General features: G+C 37.5%; 2 protein-coding genes across 4 annotated transcripts; one reads left to right on the top strand and one right to left on the bottom strand.

The window, feature by feature from the left end:
• Nucleotides 1-108: 108 nt before the first annotated feature.
• On the top strand, nt 109-9,317 carry zgc:152951 (uncharacterized protein LOC569013 homolog). The gene is made up of 9 exons (XM_053626922.1): nt 109-404; nt 1,788-2,035; nt 3,919-4,033; nt 5,377-5,459; nt 5,631-5,828; nt 5,936-6,073; nt 6,679-6,768; nt 6,864-7,007; nt 7,141-9,317. Exons 2-9 carry the CDS (start codon nt 1,796-1,798, stop codon nt 7,267-7,269), a joined length of 1,137 nt encoding a protein of 378 aa, XP_053482897.1. The 5' UTR covers nt 109-404; nt 1,788-1,795; the 3' UTR covers nt 7,270-9,317.
• On the bottom strand, nt 6,898-18,344 carry htr1fa (5-hydroxytryptamine (serotonin) receptor 1Fa). 3 transcript variants are annotated; one of them, XR_008386133.1, is made up of 2 exons: nt 10,250-11,724; nt 6,898-6,933 (listed from the first exon to the last, which is right to left on the bottom strand). XR_008386133.1 is itself a non-coding variant. In XM_053626920.1 (2 exons), exon 2 carries the CDS (start codon nt 11,450-11,452, stop codon nt 10,346-10,348), a length of 1,107 nt encoding a protein of 368 aa, XP_053482895.1. In that variant the 5' UTR covers nt 11,453-11,454; nt 18,234-18,344; the 3' UTR covers nt 9,318-10,345. The 3 variants fall into 3 exon arrangements, 2 of the variants coding, with proteins under 2 accessions (XP_053482895.1, XP_053482896.1); XM_053626920.1 differs by lacking the exon at nt 6,898-6,933 and adding an exon at nt 18,234-18,344 and having other exon boundaries at nt 9,318-11,454; XM_053626921.1 differs by lacking the exon at nt 6,898-6,933 and adding an exon at nt 16,107-16,222 and having other exon boundaries at nt 9,318-11,454.
• Between the last annotated feature and the right edge of the window lie 1,803 nt (nt 18,345-20,147).

Below are 20,147 nucleotides of genomic sequence, written 5' to 3'. Positions count from 1 at the left end.
GTACAAAATATTGTTTGTCGTTTGTCGAATTTCGCTGCACTGAGTGCACCACAGATAACCCCTAAGCGGCAGTGCAAAGGGAAAGTGAACAAGGGAGCATCAGAAAGGAATTGATATGTAATGAGCCCACTGTTGTCGTCACTAGTAAAGGGACCTCAGCAGGATATTAAATAAGTATAACAGTGCTGCACATCATCCCGTAGCAATAGCGCAGTATTACAGTGTTATATTTAAGATGAGAAACGCGATTAGCAAAACTGTTATTGTAGTATAGTGTCAGGACAGCAGCAGCACAGGTACTGTTACCTGCTGGCTTAAGCATTGTGTTTCAGCTGGAGAGCCATCTGTCACTGACTTCCGGTGTAATGGGGAAATTGCATTCACAGCATCTGCTAGTTTGACAGGTAGGTACTGAGCTGACACTAGTTGTGACCCTGATCCGGACTGAAAATGGATGGATGGATGAAGGTAGGAAGGAAGGAAGGACCAGTCTGCTCTTATCACGTGATCAGGGGGGCATTATGCAGTACCCTAGAAGTTAGAATAAGAACCAGGATGGTGACAACATGCTGCCTCCTATAACATATCTGATTGGGCTTAGTTTGGTGTCTAAGAGAGACCTGAAATTAGCACTCCTGATTTGGACAGTCATGCAAAATGTTTATGCATTAACTTGTTTGAGACACACCAGCCAATCATAAACCAACTCTCAAAGCCTATGTGTAAACTGTAAAAAAAAATAAAATAAATAAAATATGTTATTCTGTGATAAATATTTTTTACAATGAGTATATTTCTATACCAGCAGGTCAGACAGTAGTTTAGACTGTAAGGATTATATTATGTATTATATTATGTATTATGTTGTAATATGCTATTGTTCTATAGTAACAGCTCATTTACATGCACTTGTACAGTACACCAGGTACCGAAAAGGGTTAAAATGTGTGTGATAGTTGATATGGTGCCTTTTTTTTTGTTGTTGTTCTTTTTTTTTTTTTTTTGAGGAGACTCAGAGAATTTTGGAAGGAGTCTCCGGTGTCCATACTTTATAACGGTGAGAGCTGTAAATGTAAGCTTCTGTCACAGGAAAGTCTTCAGGGCAGAGGACTTTCAGCTTTGTGGTTTCTTGGAAACTTGAAAGGTTGAGTTTTTTCATCTTAATAACATCTAGAGAAAATAAAACGAGGTTGGTGTGGTGAGGGAACAACTGTTTATGGCTGTTAGAAGTGATAAAACTTGTTTCACAGACATTTCACAATATTATACATAACATAAACAAATAAAAAGTATAAAACATCACTCATTAATTAATTAAAATTTTAATCGTCATAGTGTGGTATAAAAGGAATCAAACACTTTGGGATGTTCTGTTATTTCCTATAACACCATATCCTGTCATATTTTATTCTTTATTTTAAAGTAGTTACAGGGTTACCAGACTGGTTAATTAGCTGCTTTATGGAGCAAATAAATCGTTTCATCTTCCAAGTATATCATGTTGAACCTGAAGACTGAATCTGCATAATTTATTTCATTAGTAATAAATAGAATCAATATCTGGTCTGATCCTAACAAATATATTCTATATCCAACCATCAAGATGTTTCAAAATGTTATTATTTTTTTAATTGCTTCTATTTAACCAGGAAAAAGTCTTGTTCAGATTTAAAATCTCTTTTTCAAGACGGCCCTGACCAAGAGGGCAGCATACAGGGTTTCAACAAGAAAACAGACAAAGTAGACATACAGTACAAATAATTGTATTATGGATGTTCTCTCCACAGTTGTATTGATGGCGGTGTTTGAGAACCATATAGCAGGAAGGGTTACTGTGTACTCGGTGCCAGGATGCCCACAGTGTTTACAGGCCAAGGCTGCTTTACAGGCACTGAATCTACCAGTGTGTGAAGTGGACGTGAGTCATGATGCTGCTCTAAGGGCTTGGCTGGATAAGATGACTGGTAGCAGCACTCTGCCGCAGATATTCTTTAACAACGTCCACATAGGAGGAAATGAGATTCTTAAAAAATTGGTGGGTGAGCAACAGTGTAACACTAGCCCTAACTAAAGAAAAAAAAAGTATTGGATATAATAATAATAATAATAATAATAATACACTGTTGTATAACTTGTAGTGAATCTTTAGCTTTTAATGCTTGTGAAAATTAAAAAGCATTATTTTAATTTGTTGCCTTTCTAACACTCATATACTGTCACCAGTAACTTTATTAGAAACACCTGTACACCCACACAGTTATGTAGTTATCTAATCAGCCAATCATGTGGCAGCAGCACAATGCATAAAATCATGCAGATACAGGTCACATCAAACATCAGAATGGGGGAAAAAGTGAGATCTCTGTGACTTTAACCATGGCATGGTTGTTGGTGCTGGATGGGCTGGTTTGAGTATTTCAGAAACTGCTGATTTGCTGGGATTTTCACACACAACAGTCTCTAGAGTTTACACCGAATGGTGTGAAAAACAAAAAAAAAAACATCCTGCGAGCAGAGTGCCTGCAAGCTGAAACATCTTGGTGATGAGAGAAATCAGAAAAGAATGGACAGACTGGTCCGAGCTAACAGGAAATCTATAGTAACTCAAATCAGCACTCTTTACAACCGTGTTGAGCAGAAAACCGTCTCAGAATGCACAGCACATCAAATCTTGAGGTGGATGAGCTATAACAACAGAAGACCACATCAGGTTCCACTCCCTTCAACCAAGAACTACAAGGTGTCCCAAAAGTGTCTACACATAGGGGACTATATGCCAGCACCATGTCGGTAGAGCCTTCATCATTAGATGTTAATGAGCATCCACTTCTCAGTAAGTTGGTCAGTAACACTTCCAGTCAAGTAAGTGTTAATTTCCCCCATGTATGGAGACATGGGGGGCACCCTGTAGAATCTGAGGCTATCATGATCACAGACTCACCCAAAGACTGGAAAAAGACCAGATTTCACCAGTTTGGTTGAGCCTGTGCCCATGATAGCCTCAGATACCTGTTCTTGGCTGACAGGAGTGGAACCTGATGTGGTCTTCTGCTGTTGTAGCCCATCCACTGCAAGGTTTGAAGTTTTGTGCATGCTGAGATGCTTGTCTGCTCACCACGGTTGTATGAGTTACTATATCCTTCCTGGCAGCTCGAACCAATCTGGCCATTTTCCTCTGCCCTCTCTCATCATCAAGGCATTTCCACCCACAGAACTGTCACTCACTCAATTTTTTTTGTCTCTAGAGACTGTTGTGTGTGAGATCAGCAGGAGATCAGCAGTTTCTGAAATACTCAGACCAGCGCATCTGGCACCAACAACCATGCCACAATCAAAGTCACAGGGATCAAATTTTTTCTTCATTCTGATCTTTTATTTGAACATTATCTGAAGCTCTTGACCTATATCTACATGATTTCGTGCTTTGCTTTGCGATTCTGCCACGATTGGCGGATTAGATAACTTCATTGAATGTGCGTTGTACAGGTGTTCCTAATAAAGTGAATGGTAAGTGTATTTTATATTTTCATATATATTTTCATATTTTATATTTATTTTATATATACACACACACACACTATATATATATATATAGTGTATATGTTGTGTGGCTTTTGCATCAACATATGCTGCCTTTAACAAAGTAAGCAGGCATAAACAAACCCACCCTTTACAGACATAATTTACTTTCTATTTTTGGCAAGTTCTTTGAGAAGTATTTCAGAGTAATCATTTAAAAGATCTCTCTCGTTCTTATCAGTTGAGATACACTAAAAATTGCTTTTATTTTTTCAGCCTAAAACCAACTATCATTTTTGGCTATTTTCACTGGCTGAAATTTAATTTCTAATTAAAGCTAAGTGTATACTGTTGTAACCTTTTTAAAATGGCATAGCTTTAACACTGTCTATTCTCTAGGCCCCTGAGGAACTTGAGCCTCTGGTACGTATGGTGAAGGAGAAGCCAGTGTCCCCAGATGCCCTACCATTACCTGCAGGAAACAGCCCTGAGTCTGAGGAGAGGGATAGAGGAGGTTAGTGTGCACAAACTGCATGTGGACTGTTACCTACGAGGTTCTAGACACGCCTGTGTGTTTGCTTCCTTAACATTAAACCTGAATGAGGAAATGCAGTGTTCATGACAACCTGTTTTTTTGTCTCTCTGTAATGTCTCCCAGCTGCATGTGCAGTTACAACTTATATCTACCCTCAGAACACTCTCTGTAGTCTTCTCTGATGTTAGCTAGTTGCTTGACTACAAATTCACATCATCAGTTATCTCAGGCTCTGTTTACAGACTGTGAGAGGGAATCTTCTGGACACAGTGTGGATGAATTTTAAGACATGGATTGATTGACAGACGCAGGAGTGGGTTGATGGTGTACCGAAACAGATTTACAAGCACAGAGCTGATGAATTGGCTGTGCAGCGAGAAAGGGAGGTTACCAGAGCTGGCTCTGCAAGAGACAGGGAAGATGAAAAATGAGTAGACAGTATAATAAATAACAGAATTATGGCTCACCATACTGTATATTCTTTCCTATAATGTCAGTTTGTAGGCTATTCTTAGTAAAAAGGGTTCCCCAAGGCTTCTTTAAGTTAAGCTTATTAAATGGGTATTATCTAGAGCCCTCTTGGATACAGAAAATTGTCTGTTTTAGCCATCTAGATAGAGCTATAGCAAGTTCGTCAAAATTTTTTCTTTAATTGGGGGTCCCCGAGGGTCCTTTATATGGTTAATGGTTCCAGTCTTTTAAAGTGGTTTTACATAAAAAAACTTTTGTTTATAGGAAACCCTATATCATAGTTTTCTACAAACCACATACCCTTTAGGGAACCTTTTTATTTGTTGTCCCTTGCAGAGTGCAGAATAAAAGCTGGTGTGATCGATCAGATCATAGTGATCAGGCTCTAATTATTGTATTTTACTCCCTTGATTGGCAAAAGCAATCAGATTCAAGGTATAATGCACTATTCTGTAAGTCTACTCTGTAGAAATGGTAGCATATGGCCCTAATAAATTGTACATAGAACTTGCAGACTGTTGTGTTTCTTGTTGGAGGTAGAGGCTTGTGGTCACTGGTGTATCTACAAATACATTAATTCTCTACTGTGATACTATTTGACGTTTTTTGTCGTTAGAGCTTGTGTAGATAAATGTCATATTTCTCATTAAAATCCCTTTTTTCTGTATTGACACACCAAACCCACTCCATTTAAGTGCATATTCGCCTCTAGACCTGCATGTGTTTATTATCTGCACGCATCTAGACTCCCTTTAAAGCTTGGGGCTTTACTGTTCTGTACATGCTCATGCGTTATTTCCCTTCAGTTTTAGTAAATGAAGAATAAAGAATATTTATTGACATTATTTCAGCAATTACAGCTTCTGAATTATCTGAGGCCCTGAGGAATCTGATCATGAAACTGTACTCTGATCACCTCTCTGCTGATGGCAAGGTACTAACTACCCTGTTCTAACATGCAGTATTTCAACAAGTTTAATGTAAACGGGTAACAATACTTTATTTACTTAGCATTACTTTAACTGCTGAAATGGAGTGAGTTTGGTGTAGAATTAATCAACTATATGTTATGTCGGGTAATTTTCTTTGTTTTTCTTTTCTGCAGTCAGTGGACTATAAGTCCATGTCTAAAAGCACATGCTATGAACGATATTGTGAGCTGGCTGTGTACCTGCAGCGTGTGCAGCTACTCTCTTTGAGTCAGGAGGAGAGGCTGGCTTTCTTCATCAATGTCTACAATGCCCTGGTTATCCATGGCTACCTGCGCCTCGGCTTCCCCAAAAACATGTGGCAGAGGTACCGGGTAAGAAGATGATTTGTTTTAGTCTTGGAAGCTCATTTGAAATGTCCTATTTTGTTTGGCCTTGAAATAACAGATTATAAATGAAAAACAATAATATCATTGTGCAGTTCTTTAACTATGTGAGCTACCTGATTGGAGGAGAGGTGTTCACACTGCAGGATATTGAGAATGGTGTGCTGCGGGGAAACAGGAAAGGAATAGCACAACTTCTGAAGCCCTTCTCAAAGAATGACCCTCGACTACAGGTGACTTGTATCTGCCTCACACTGCTTTTAACGCTTGTGTAAATTTGTTAGTAGGGGCAGTCTCTAGTGCTTATAATCGCAGCATTCAGGAGGACCTTTTTTTGTTGTCTAAGTTAATCAGTCAATGAATAATTCCCTGCATCTAAGAAGCAACAACGGTCATCCTCAGCCTTATGCCATTGTACTGTTGTCCTCAATAGGATAATTAATAACTAGTTTTTCCTGACTAATGTCTTTTTAACTATTAGGTTTCTCAGGGCACAGCATTATCTATTCTATTAGCAACACCATCAAATGTACACAGTTTACTTGATGATAATTATTATTATTATTAATTTTTTACTATCAGAGGAATATATAGTAATTAGCTGATGCAGTTGATGCAAATTTGTTATGCTTTTAATTTAATATAATGCTGTTAATTTAATGTAATGTTTTTTTTTATTTTCAAAGTTGAGTTATTCAAATAGAAGGAGTAAATTTGATGAATGTATAATGTAACACAATAAATGCACTTCATATAGTACGCTGTATTAGTAGCTGTGCCATTTTAAAGTCAGTGGGTTTCATTTAGCTCAATCCTGTGTTTTGTGATACCTCATTAGGTTGCACTTCCTGAAGCAGAGCCTCTAATACATTTTGCACTGAACTGTGGTGTGAAAGGCTGCCCGCCCATTAGGACCTACACCCCAAAGGTGAACTGCATGCTTATGTCTGAGTTAGTTAGCTTGTTGTTCATTAAAAAAAAAATTATTATTATTATTATTTGAGTCTGAATGTTTCTCACCAGGACATTGGCAGTCAGCTGCAGACTGCTGCTGAGGCATTTCTGGAGGCTGATGATGGCTGCATTGTGGATTCTATGAAAAGAGAGGTGAAGCTTAGCCAGATCTTCAAATGGTACAAGGCAGATTTTGGAGACACTGATGAAAAGGTAGCCTGATTCCAAAGCTTGAGCCAGTTTGAGACTGAATGTTCTTCTCTTTGAGCCTCAACATTACTAAACATTTCAAGATACACACAGCATGTACAAGCTCTCATTGTGTAAGTTGTGTTCTCCTATACAGTTGCTGAAGTGGGTTTTAAACCACATGAGGGCGTCTCAGAAGAAGAAAAGTCTGAAAACTCTCCTATCTACAGGGAATGTTAAAGTAAGCTACATGCATTATGACTGGTCCACTAACAGCACACACTGATTAAAACTCTATTATTAAGAGTTTAGGGCTTTGAGATGACCTGCCTCACTCTGATAGGCTTATATTTTCTTTAGCAAATGCATGAGAGCACAGATATTTTTACTCTGGCTGTATCCAGCTTCTCTATCAACTCTAGGATAAAAAAAATTAAACCATAGAAAAGCTGGCCTTGCTTTTAAGGAGTAACTATGCATCTAGATTCCTAACAATAATTCCTTTACACTCCCAAGGGCAAGTTTTCCTACCAGCAGTTATCCAATGAATTATACTGGATTTTAGACTTCCTTAATGATTCTTTACTTTGTGTTAACCAGCTTTATTTCTCTTAAACCAATTTACACTGTATAGTAATTATGATATTATTTAATTTTTCTTTACCATTTTGTTAATTTAGCTTGTATGATCCACTATTGCTATGAAAACAAATGAATATTTGTAGTAGCTATCAGCACTAAGGCATTATGCCCTACTGGGACCGTTTAGCATGGGCTATATCAGCAACTGGACCTAAAAGCATAAAAATGCATGCCATTGTACCATTATTTTATTCACATGGCTCACAGTGAGCATAAACTTTAGATAAGTCCATAACTTGTTTTCCATTTAGAATATCAATATTAAAGCTTATATAACATCCTATTAATTGATTTCTCTGTGCAACTTTTTGCCATTTTAAAAATACTGATGGGAGTTGAGTGTATTGTGAAATTGACTGCATGTTGTAATGGTAAAGGCTGGAATTTTTTAATCATATTCTTAGTAATGTATGAACTCTATTCCATCCAGTACCTTTTCACCTGAGTATATGACACCTATATTCCAAGTTCACCTCATACTTAGTTCAGGAATTTCTGTTCTATATTTTATTAAATGAAAGACCTATATATGCAATATATGAAGGAAAATGTAACAGCAGCATAACGATTTCATAAAAAAAGGAATGGATTCATTATTTTACTTATCAGGAATTAAATCAATGCAAAGCTGCCTAGCTAATATTGTATTCATTCTGTTGCATGAACCTGGGTTATATCATCCTTGAGCAATATTATGCACTGATGAATAAATTATGATAACGCAAGCTTTAATAATAAAGCATTTGTATCCTCTGGTTTCTGAGAGGTGTAAATAAATTAAAGGTTTTTTTTCCAAATGTTCCCCGTTGTTATCTGAAGCTTGTGAATTGAATCATGTGGATAATTGTGGGGAGACCATAAATTGGTTGCGCTTCCTGGCATATGCAGCTGGAGTCACTGTTGAACTTGTACTTTCATGCATCTTTACATGGTGTCACTCAATTGGTATATTTGTTTACTTTTAACGATATGCATTATGTTTCACAAGAAAAATATGTTTTTTGGAAGGAACACTGGAAATGCTTCTGTTGTGCATATTTCACTGAGCACTTTGAGAGAAATCTGTATATTTTTTTTCCACCTCATGTTCCACTGCACTGAGACAACGTGCACGATAATGTGCACTGAGACAATGTGCATGAAATTGAAAATGCACTGAATGTTTTTCTAATAAATGAACTGTCATTACTTATCAGCAATAATTACTTACACAGGTTTCCATTCATATTCAAGACATATTTATAAAAATAAAAAATTATGAATTATTATATGACCAATAGAATTCTGTATTGCATGAATGGTAGCATGTTGATTATGAATGAGCTCTATATACTGCAGCATGTATAATAACAAATGTATCATGTATATGGCATGTTTATTTTCTCGACATCCTTTAATGTCTTTAAATATAATGCTGTAAATGACATTAAATATCCTTTACATAACATTCACTTTAAATAACATTAAGAATGATACTGGAAAATACAGGCATATTTGTTATTTAACTTTTATGATTATTGTAATCCTGTAAGGTGACTTCTTTTCACACACCACCTTACATGTATGTTGTTTGTAACATCTATGAAATAACTCAGCTGGTAAAATATTTCAGTTTTTGGGGACAACTACCTTTTGTGTGTGTCAATTTGTGTGTGTGTGTGTGTGTGTGTGTGTGTGTGTGTGTGAAGAAAATATCACATAAATACACTACATGGCCAAATGTTTGTAGGCACCTGACCATAACACTCATATGTGCTTTTTGAACAGCCCATTCCATATTAATCCTCCTTTGCTATATTAATAACTGTCACTATTCTGGGAAGACTTTCCACTATATTTGAGTGTGGCTGTGGGGATTTGCCCATTCAGTCACAAGAGCATTAGTGAGGTCAGGTACTGTTGCTGGGCAAGTAGGACTGGGGTGCAGTCTGCGTTCCAATTCATCCCAAAGGTCTTCAGAAGGGTTGAGGTCAGGGCTCTGTGAAGGCCACCTGAGTTCTTCCACTTCAGCCTTGGCAGACCATTCTTCATGAACCTCGCTTTGTGCACAGGGGCATTATCCTGCTGGAACAGGTTTGGGCCTCTTAGTTCGAGTGAAGGGAAATTGTAATGCTACAGCATACAAAGACATTCTGTACTTCCAATTTTGTGGCAACAGTTTGGGGAAGGTGCACATATGGATGTGATGGTCAGGTATCAACAAACATTTGGCCATATAAAAGTGGCCATTTATTTATCCATGTATGTGCATGGATAAATAAAAGACAATTCATGTATATGTTAATTTACAAATCTCTCAGCAGTACAAATGTCACACTTCCTTCATATAAATTATGGACAAAGTTTATGCAGGTGTTAGTTAGAGAGTTTGTACCAGCCTGCAGGCCATCACAGTGGACACCGCTGTCTCGCAAACTGCCTTTCAAACTGACTCATCCCAAAACATCTTGGGTGAAGGTTGAGTGACTTCCAAACAGCAATGCCTCTACAAATTTCTCCTGCACAGTTTTAGTTTGTTTGGGATCATTTAAGGTCAAAAAAGCAAGGTCTCTTTTGATGAGCAGTGTATACATGTTTACAGATGAACTAGAAGTATGTAAACAAAATCAGTTTTACATATTCACCTGCATTACAGAAGTCTTCGTGTTCTCTCAAATTTTCAAAATGTCACATCAATATTTAATGTTTTCTGTGAAAGCAATGATATGCCATTTTCTGTATCAGAGCTCATTCCGACACTTGATCAATTTATGAAAGGCTTTCTTGAAGTCCTCATTGAAGATGGTATAAATGAGTGGGTTGATTAGGGAGTTAAGGTATCCTAGCCAGGTCAGAAGTGTAGTTATTTCATTGGAGGGGATACAGCTGCTGCATATGTTAATAATCACTTCCTGAATGAAGAATGGCAGCCAACAGATGACAAATGCCCCAAGAATAAGGCCAAGGGTCATGGCTGCCTTTCTTTCACGTGCCCCTGAAATCCGTTGTCTTTTAATGGACCTCTCACTGTGAGGCTGAAAATTTGGGCTTGCTGCAGAGAAACGTCCCCTGTCGCCCTCAGTAGAGGGTTCTGACATTGACTTCTCTGGTAAGGCGAGTGCATCAAGGCTCTGCTGTTCTCTGTCTGGACACATAGGGATCTTGTGTCCATTTATCTCAAGCTTGTTCATGGGGCTGGGCCTTCTTTTGTGGTAAATAATTTTAGCTGCTTTGTATATTTTGTAGTAAAGGATAAGGATGAGTATAAGTGGGATGTAGAAGGCCCCAAATGTGGAGTAAAGGGTGAAAGCAATGTTTTCATGCTTTATGAGGCATTCGTTCTCCTGCTCTTCTTTTTTGTGGTGTCCCCAGAGCATCGGCGGTAAGGAAATGAGAATGGACAGGAGCCAGACGACACTAATCGTGACAGCAGCCCTTAGAGATGTCCTCTTCCTGGAGTATTCCACAGCATCCGTGATGGCGCGATAACGATCCACAGCAATAGCCGCCAAGTGCAAAATGGAGCATGTGCAGCAGGTAATGTCAACGCTGAGCCAGATGGTGCACATCACCTCACCCATGACCCACGTCTCCTTCACAATGTAGACGATGCTGAAGGGCATGACCAGGATAGCCACCAGCAGGTCCGTCACAGCCAGAGAGCAGATAAGGTAGTTGGCAGGGTGGTGAAGTTTTCGAGTGACAATGATGGCAGTGATGACTAAGGAGTTGATTGCTGTGGTTAGTATAGCCAGCACAGACAGAGTGAGAGAGAGAAGGATCATGCCTGCAGGACTTCTACCAAGTCCATCTGCAGACTTAGCCCCATCTGTGCCGTTTGGATCCATGCCTGGGATCAAATAGGGAGAAAGCAGAAAACTTTTGTCATTGAGGCCAAATATTGAACTGGAGGTCATAGTGATCCTGTATTTAAAAAAAAAAAACAACAAGAATATATAGTATGTTTGTGATGTACCACATAATATATCACACTGATTTTGCTGGTCATACAGTACATCATTATGTAAACACTTTCAGATTGACTGTACTTACACTCATGGTAAGCATTAAATATGATTAAATATGTTATACTTGCAAAAATTAGTAGACCAGCATTTTTAGCATCACTAAATTGAATGATGGAATGAGCTTGGTGATTTTGAACGTGTTATTATAGTTGGTAGTATTCCTGGGTGGTTGACTGGCAACCATTTCATGAGTGGTAAAACAAACAATCAAAAAACAGTTGTCAATCCTGTGAACAAAACAGCTTATGGATCACAGTGGTCAGAGTAGAATGTTGAATTACGCTAAAACCAGGCCACAATGCGACAAACTAAATTTAATTCAACATTAGAATATAACCTTAAAATACAAACTTATTTAAGATGATCTTAAGCTAATCTATTACTGGGAAATTGGCTTAATAAAATAAAAAAATAAAAAGTAATTTAGTATTTCATTCAGTAAGTGCCTTTTCCATTCCAAAGATAAAACCATCACTATGACAACTATGCCCATAAAACCAGTAGAGGTACAGAAATGTGTGTTACGGGTTTCTGAGATTAGTTTTTCTTCTGACACTTCCACCTTTACCCTCTTGACATTTAGCTCTATCTCTCTAAAAGCAGCACTCACATTCATATTTCGGATGTTCCAGCTGAAGTACACAATACTATTAATGCTATTCTGAAAAAGTTTCCTTCTGTACACTAAGTTGACAGTTTATTATGTATACCTGTCTAATAGCATATGGCGCCTTCTTTAGTCTTCAACAGCATGACAGTATATAGTATTAGTACTGACCACACCACTTTCCCACTCAGTAATGGTTCAGTTTTAATGCTTCTTTGCCCAGTGGACACATTTCTTTGTTCTTCACTGACAACATCAGCACCTTACCTGGTCTTGAGCTGTTTTAGCCCATTCGAGCCAAAAGCTAAGTGTTAAGTGGTGTACATAATAAACTGTAAACTTAGTGTACAGAAGGAAACTTTTTCAGAATAGCATTCATAGTATTGCGTACTTGAGCTGGAACATCCAAAATATTAATGTGAGTGCTGCTTTAAGAGAGATTGGGCTAAATGACAAGAGGGTAAAGCAAAAACCAAGCTCAGAAACCCATAACACACATTTGTGTACCTTACTGGTTTTATGGGCATAGTTGTCATAGTGATGTGTTTATCTTTGGAATGGAAAAGGCACTTACTGAGTGAAATATAAAATTACTTTTTTTTATTATTATTATTTCAAGCCAATTTCCCAGTAATAGATCAGCTTAAATAAGTTCATTCACCACATATGCTTCAAATAAAAATAGCTCATAGTCAAAAGAAATTAATTAGGTTTTGCTGAATACATAACCTTCAGTCTGATGTTCTTTTCATATTAACTCTGGGCAAGAGATAATAAAGGCATACTGTTGTAAGTGAAGTACACTTTGACATATTAAATTGATTCTTGTGAAGAACTGCAAATTTAGTTGATGAACTGGAAATATTCATGCGGAGAAATCCCTGAAAGCTATCTTTAAGTCACTCACTGTTCTAAAATAAGTCAGACAATTACAACAACGAAAAAAGCCACAAAAGCTTATGCTTTAATTAGGATTATATTAACACCAAAGAAAAATGCCAAGATCTGCCCATTAATTTCTGGTGAGGTTAAAGCAACTTCTTTTCAGGTCACAGTAATATATATTTAGAAGTAATTCTTATCATGTTACAGGTATTTATGAATAACATTGAGAAGGCATGGTTTAAGGAATAGCTTTATGGTGAAGCTCATTTTAATTGAAACTGAATCATAATATTGTGTTTAAATTTGGGGGTGGTGTGGGTGGGGCTAAAAAGGTAATAACCTTTTTATTGGCTGATTCACAACCATGATACCTTGCTATGAACTTTAAGCATGTAGTGTTTGAATGAGAAATATAATTAAATAATGTAAAACATCCCACTTTAAATACTGGTTAATAATGAATGTTAAATAATTAATAACACGTTATTTTCATTAAGCATTCTTCATGCACTTATTGCTGTATTTGTTAAATTAAACTCTAAAGTGCTTATTAAAATAAAAAAGACTTACTCTCATGCTGATGTGTTTACACCTAAAAACTATATTGAAACAAACCTAGTGGCAGACTAAGGATAAGAGGTCATTTTCAACAGACATTAATATGCTCTTTTTTAACTCATTCCTATTATGACCAGAAAGACAACAGCAGTATATACACTACCGTGCACAATATTCACATCAATGCATATCCAGTGCTCCACCTCCCCTGAGTACTGCCATCAATGACTCATTTCCACGACTTATGGAAAAACTGTTTAAATGCACACTGAAAGCATTTTCATTTGTGAATAGGTCACTTCCATCCAGAAACATGCTTTTTCCATCCTATGTCATGTAAACCTGTTATATCCATATGTGCATGCCTCTGAGGTGGGAATCAGGATTGTACTGACTTGATTGTCCAGAGAACCAGTTAAACTACACTCAGTTACAAACTGACTCTGTCTTAAGAAAACTGCAACTTAGGCAACCGTGAGCCCCTTGCCATCAAGCTAGACCTGGATGTTGGAGACACTGGCTGAAGGTGGCCCTTCACTATGTTGACTAATCCCATGGGCACACCCTGGAGCCCAGAAACTCTTCTTGACTTGCTTTTGTCCCAATTTAATCACTGCTGTGCAGAAATATGTCAGCTTCTGGACAGTATATGCCCAAGGCAAGTCATCTTTGCAGCTCCCTGCAGGAACCCGGACACCCCCTCCTATAGCACAATCCTTTTCAGAGATGATGGAATGACCCTTGTCCATTTTCTTGGTTGGCTTGACCACCAGTCTCTAAAAATAATACTTACAGTGGTAGGTCTCTATGAAGCCTATTGTCTCATCCCTTTCCCAGGTCAGGAGGTGCTCAAGCATATCCGGCATTACATTAGACCAGGGAACTGCCTCATCATCAAGAGTCTAATAGTACAATGAACAGACAAGTTTATCTCAGCGGCAATGGCTACCGCACAACAACAGGTAGGAGGTAGCAAAACACTAACATGAGCACACGCATTCCAGCTCAGTGGTGATGAACTATGAATGATTGAAGGGCACTACTTTCTTTAGTAATGACAGCAGGCAGAGATACTCGATCAGTATATGAACGCAAAACCACTTCACAGAGCCAGCACTATACACACCTTCCCCAGAATACCAGCACTGAAACAGCTCAAATCACCTTCCCTCACCTTCCCATACCTAAATGACCCCTCCAGGGCTCAGCTAGCACACCTTGTCTTTTTCACACTACCCTTCAGGCCAGAAATTAAGAGTTTTGAAAATGGTGTAATAAAGAATAAATTACTGGAAACTCACGCCTAACTAAAAAAACAACGGGAAATACTGTTTGGCTATGTCATATTCTCTGACATATTCTGATAAGTTTTACACAAGACATTGAAAGGGAAACCCATATAGGAGGGCTGTTTTAATCACACTGTGCACATCTCATCTGTCAGTCAATTAGGATAGGCAATGTTTATAGTACACATTCGGTTCACTCTCTCATGCTGATGACGATCTTGATGGTGAATTCCATTAATAAAAAAAATGGCCAGTGCTCTAATTGCCTAACTGCTTTTAGGAGGATTTGGGATTCAGTGTGATTGAATAGCGCTATTATAGTGTAAATAATGGCTGAGGTTAATGTCTGAGGTGGGAGAAAAACAGGCAGCAGATTTAGACAGTTAAAGAGGAAAACAGATTTACTTTTTAAAGTCAGTTATCTTTATGCTTTCTGATGATATTAAAGCAGTTTACTTGCCAGAATATGTTATTACTTCTGATAACAAATGCCAGTATTGTTGCAGTTTTGCATTGTCAGTATCTCTTTCTGAAGTAATATGCATTCCACATAAAACACATTCTGCAAGAATAATGTTACAATGATCTTACAATGAAAATGGAATGGACTCCTTTTTTCCCCCCCAAAGTGATACAAAACAGGTAGGAGGTATTGTCTTTCCCTCCTGTTGATATCAAAACTCACTCTACCTACCACTGTTATCATCCTGTCACAATAAGATGACATCACTATTCTAAGATATTGCCATTAAGGTGTTTCATTAATTTAAGGATTACAATCAATTAGACTAATGCTCATATGCATGTACTCATGTTATCCATGCCTTATGATGTTTTGTCATTTCTTAGGGTTACAAACAATACTTTAAGTTATTCAACATCACTGTCTATCACTGTACAGTATATGGGCTACCTTATTTTTGCATGATGCACTGATGTAGAACTCATCTGCAGTCATTTTACTTATGTGGATCATATAGTATGATCCACAACTACTGCTTTTACATCTACATTAATTATTTATCCTCATACATACTACTATTAAATACACAAATAGTATAGTTAACTCACAATACTGCTCACTAAACCCTCAGATATAAAATAGCATGGTCATAAGATCATACACAATAATTACCTGATATGAAGGATAAAATAGTAAAAAAAGAAAATAAAAAAAAGAGTAAAATCCACTCATCAAACTAAAAAACAGTTCTAGAATAGTTATCTTAGTTGTCTTATGCTATAGCACACACGCTACTTGCTGTCTGACATACAATACTTATATGCATGCAAGTGCAATGCAATACCTGGAAATGACAGAGGAAAAACATTTGAATTGATGAAGAGATAAGCTGTTATTAATAATACACAAATTTACTTGGAAAACAATTTGCATACAGATAAAAGATAGAAGATTAAAGTATATAAGCAACAAGTATTTAAAAATTGTCACTTTATAGATACATATATTCTAATAATGATATAATTGCAAATTATTATAGATAAATAATCGTTTAGATGTAATAACCCCTGTTCAGTTTGCCCAACTGTGATAATCTTTGATTTGTTCCAGCAGAATGGATCTTATTTATTATGGAGATGTGTTTAATTAGGTTGACTTGATTAACATATTTAATTTGGTTTTCATATTTTTTTATAACTCAAGTGCAAACACATGAGAAATGTACAACCCCTAATTAAGCTTTTCATGTCTGCAGCATTTTATTTTGTTTCATTTTGTGTATTATGAGAGATATGTTTTGGGTTTTAGCAGAATTGCGAATGCTAATGGTTGGAAAAAAATAAATTTTATATCTAAAGCATTGCTCCATGTGTGATTCCATGTAATGCCTGTAATTATAATAGACCAACACACTCCTATAACCATCACACACACACTTCTATAACCATCACACATCAACATCAGGTGATCAGAAAAATTTTAATAAGATTCACTGAAATGGAAAGGAGGTGGGACATGAAACATTTGTTATGGCTAGCGGTTAATTTCGCTCCACATTGACGTCATCTAGTTCAACCTGTGAATTTGAGTATTTTGCATTTATCTATATCAAAAGACATATCACTGGTGTTCTTTAAGTAGGTTGGCGATCACAATTTTCGTTTTCAAATATACTGAGAATTTTGTGTTCCTGTATAAGTTGTTGTTGTTTCCCATTCATGTCTACATGCTCCTACAGTATAACCATCACACCCCCCATCAAGCTCCCATATAACCATCACACCCCCCATCAAGCTCCCATATAACCATCACACCCCCCATCAAGCTCCCATATAACCATCATACACACCATCAAGCTCCCATATAACCATCACACACACCATCAAGCTCCTATATAACCATCATACACCAACAAGCTCCTACAGTGTATAACCATCACACACACCAAGTTCCTATATCACCCACACCAACAACCATGATCTTATAACCACCACACACCAACTCCAATAGCCATCACACACACCAACACACTCATACAGCTACACACACACACCAACACACACACACAAATATGCTCCTTTAACTGCTGCATGCCAACTCCAATAGCCATCACACACCAACACACACCTAAAGCCATCACATACCAGCACATATACCAGGTTAGGTGCTTGTTGATGTCCATCAGTCAGTTAAGTTTAGGAATGTGTTGGTGTATTATGGTTATGAGTGTGTCCTTTATACACGAACATACCCCGGTGCATCTTCATCCCTCTATCAACATGCACTCAGAGGTCCAGCCATCAGTGCGTCTGGATAACCACAGGAAATTCCCTGACAATAATTCATGTTTATTTTATAAACTGGCAACTCAGTGAATAACCACACACTCCGATCCCCCTAGTACAGTTCAAAATGTTCCCAATCACCTGTTAAGCCATTAGATACATATAGGACTTCATAACTGTTATCATTTAATAACATATATGATATCAATCGCAAAATATATCACAACATATATAATATCAATATATTTTAAACGTTTTTGTGTGCCATGCGCACTAAACATAAAAGCACGCTGCAGTTCTAAATAAATAAATAAATAGTGAAAACCAAATTGCGTGTAAAACTGCAGGTGGTAGAAATAGAAGTAGCCTAATTCAACTCCTAAAGCTTTATCTAAATAATTACAATGCACTCTGGTGTTCCTGTTTACGCTCTGTCAACTCGATAACCCGGAGCCTAAATTTATTCATATTTGAAACCGCTGTCATCAGAGAAACGACTCACAGGAATACTCACATGTTCGTGTAGTCCTTTAGAGCAGGAGATGTTCAGTGAAGCGGCTTTTCAGGCACTGTCTGTGAGCGCGCAAAGCAAAGACGGAGACGCGCACGAGTCCCCCTGATGTGCACTCGGTTCTGGTACACGCATATGGATGTGGGATTGGACAAGCGGATGTAATTTCAGATCGACCAGTACGCGAGACATATGGCTTTACTTAGTCTGATACAGTGCCCTCCACATATTGGCACTCTTGGTAAATATGACCAAAGAAGGCTGTGCAAAATTGCCTTTATTGTTTAACCTTTTGATATTTTGTTCAAAGAATTCAAAAATACTCTGCTCTCGAATATCGAACAATTGCAAACACAGTTTTATCAAAAAAAGAATGTTAAATATAGGTGTGCAACAATTATTTGCACCCCTATTAAGTCATATGAGAAATCTATTTGAAGTATATTCCCATTGTTATTTAAAATGGTTTAGTACACCTGGGTGACTAGGTTTCACAGGGGTATAAATATGAGGTAACATAGGGCAAATTCCCTTAGTCATTCATAACAATAGGTAAGACCAAAGTCACTTACATCACCACAAGTTGTTTGGAAGGGTTTCAAGAAAAAAACCTCTACTCTCATCCAAAAACAAACTCAAGCATCTTCAGTTTGCCAGACACTACTAGAACTTCAAATGGTATCGGGTTCTATGGTCAGATGAAACCAAAATAGATTAGAAACCAAAATTTTGGCAATAAACACCAGAGGTGGTTTTGGCACACACAGAGAAGTAGCCATATTGAAAAGTACCTCATGTCCATGGTTAAATATGGTGGTGGCTCTTTAATGTTTTGGAGCTGTTTTTCTGCCAGAGGACCTGGACATTTTGTTAGAATACATGACATCATGGACTATCAAATATTAATAGATATTAAATAAGAACCTGACTGCCTCTGCCAGAAAGCTTAAAGGAAATCTATTAATCATAATTCACTTTTACATGATGTTTGAACATAAATGTGAGTCAGCAGTGGTCCAATGGGGAAAATCCACCCACTCTTTTTTTTTTATATTCCCCATAAATCGTAAACATTGTCTCAAAATTAGTTGCTTTTGTTTTCTCTCCAATGTGAGCTCACATTGGAACAGGCCCCGCCCACGATTAGTGACTGACTCTGCACTATTAGCGTAGCTGAGTGAGCTGCACACGATCCGCCATGTTCTTCAAGCTGGAGTAGCTATAGTGATAAGAATAACGTCTCAGCTTCGGAAGCTTTTTAAGTGTTCTGTTGTTGGGTGGCTGTAAAAATGGCATTATTGGAGAAGATTCAGAGCTCCTATCTTGGCAAAGGGAGGTAGCACAAAGTATTGACAATAATTGCAATAATTGTTGCACACCTATATTTAACATATACATACACACATTTTTTATTATTTTTTTTTGATAAACCTGTGTTGTGTTTAGAATTGTTTGATTTTTTTTAAACAAAAGATCAAAAGGTTAATCAATAAAGACAATTTTTCACAGCCTTCTTTGCTCATATTTACCAAGGGTGCCAACATTAGTGGAGGGTACTGTAGACTGTCAGGCTCTCTCTCCCCCATTATTCCCCCCTCCCAATCCAAGCATACACCTACACCCTACTCTAACCTTAACCTGAATAACTAAAAGGAGGAATGCACATCATACAGTACATGTTATATACAGAGAGAGACAGAGAAAATCAAAGTTATGGTATAGATTAAGTGTAAAAAAAAAAAACTGATCAAACTGAATTCAGCAGCTGAGTGGGTGTTGGCTCGTTTACAAATAAGTGTTTTCTATGGAGAGATCGGAAGATCAATGCATTTGTGATTCAGTGCATCATGCAGATGATGACTTCTTTTCAGTGGCACAGAAAATACAATGTACATCAATGATAAAAGAAGCTCAGCC

The sequence above is a fragment of the Ictalurus furcatus genome, chromosome 6 (assembly GCF_023375685.1).
Source record: "Ictalurus furcatus strain D&B chromosome 6, Billie_1.0, whole genome shotgun sequence".
Taxonomy (NCBI): Eukaryota; Metazoa; Chordata; class Actinopteri; order Siluriformes; family Ictaluridae; genus Ictalurus; species Ictalurus furcatus.
This window is presented reverse-complemented; position numbering and strand designations above follow the sequence as displayed.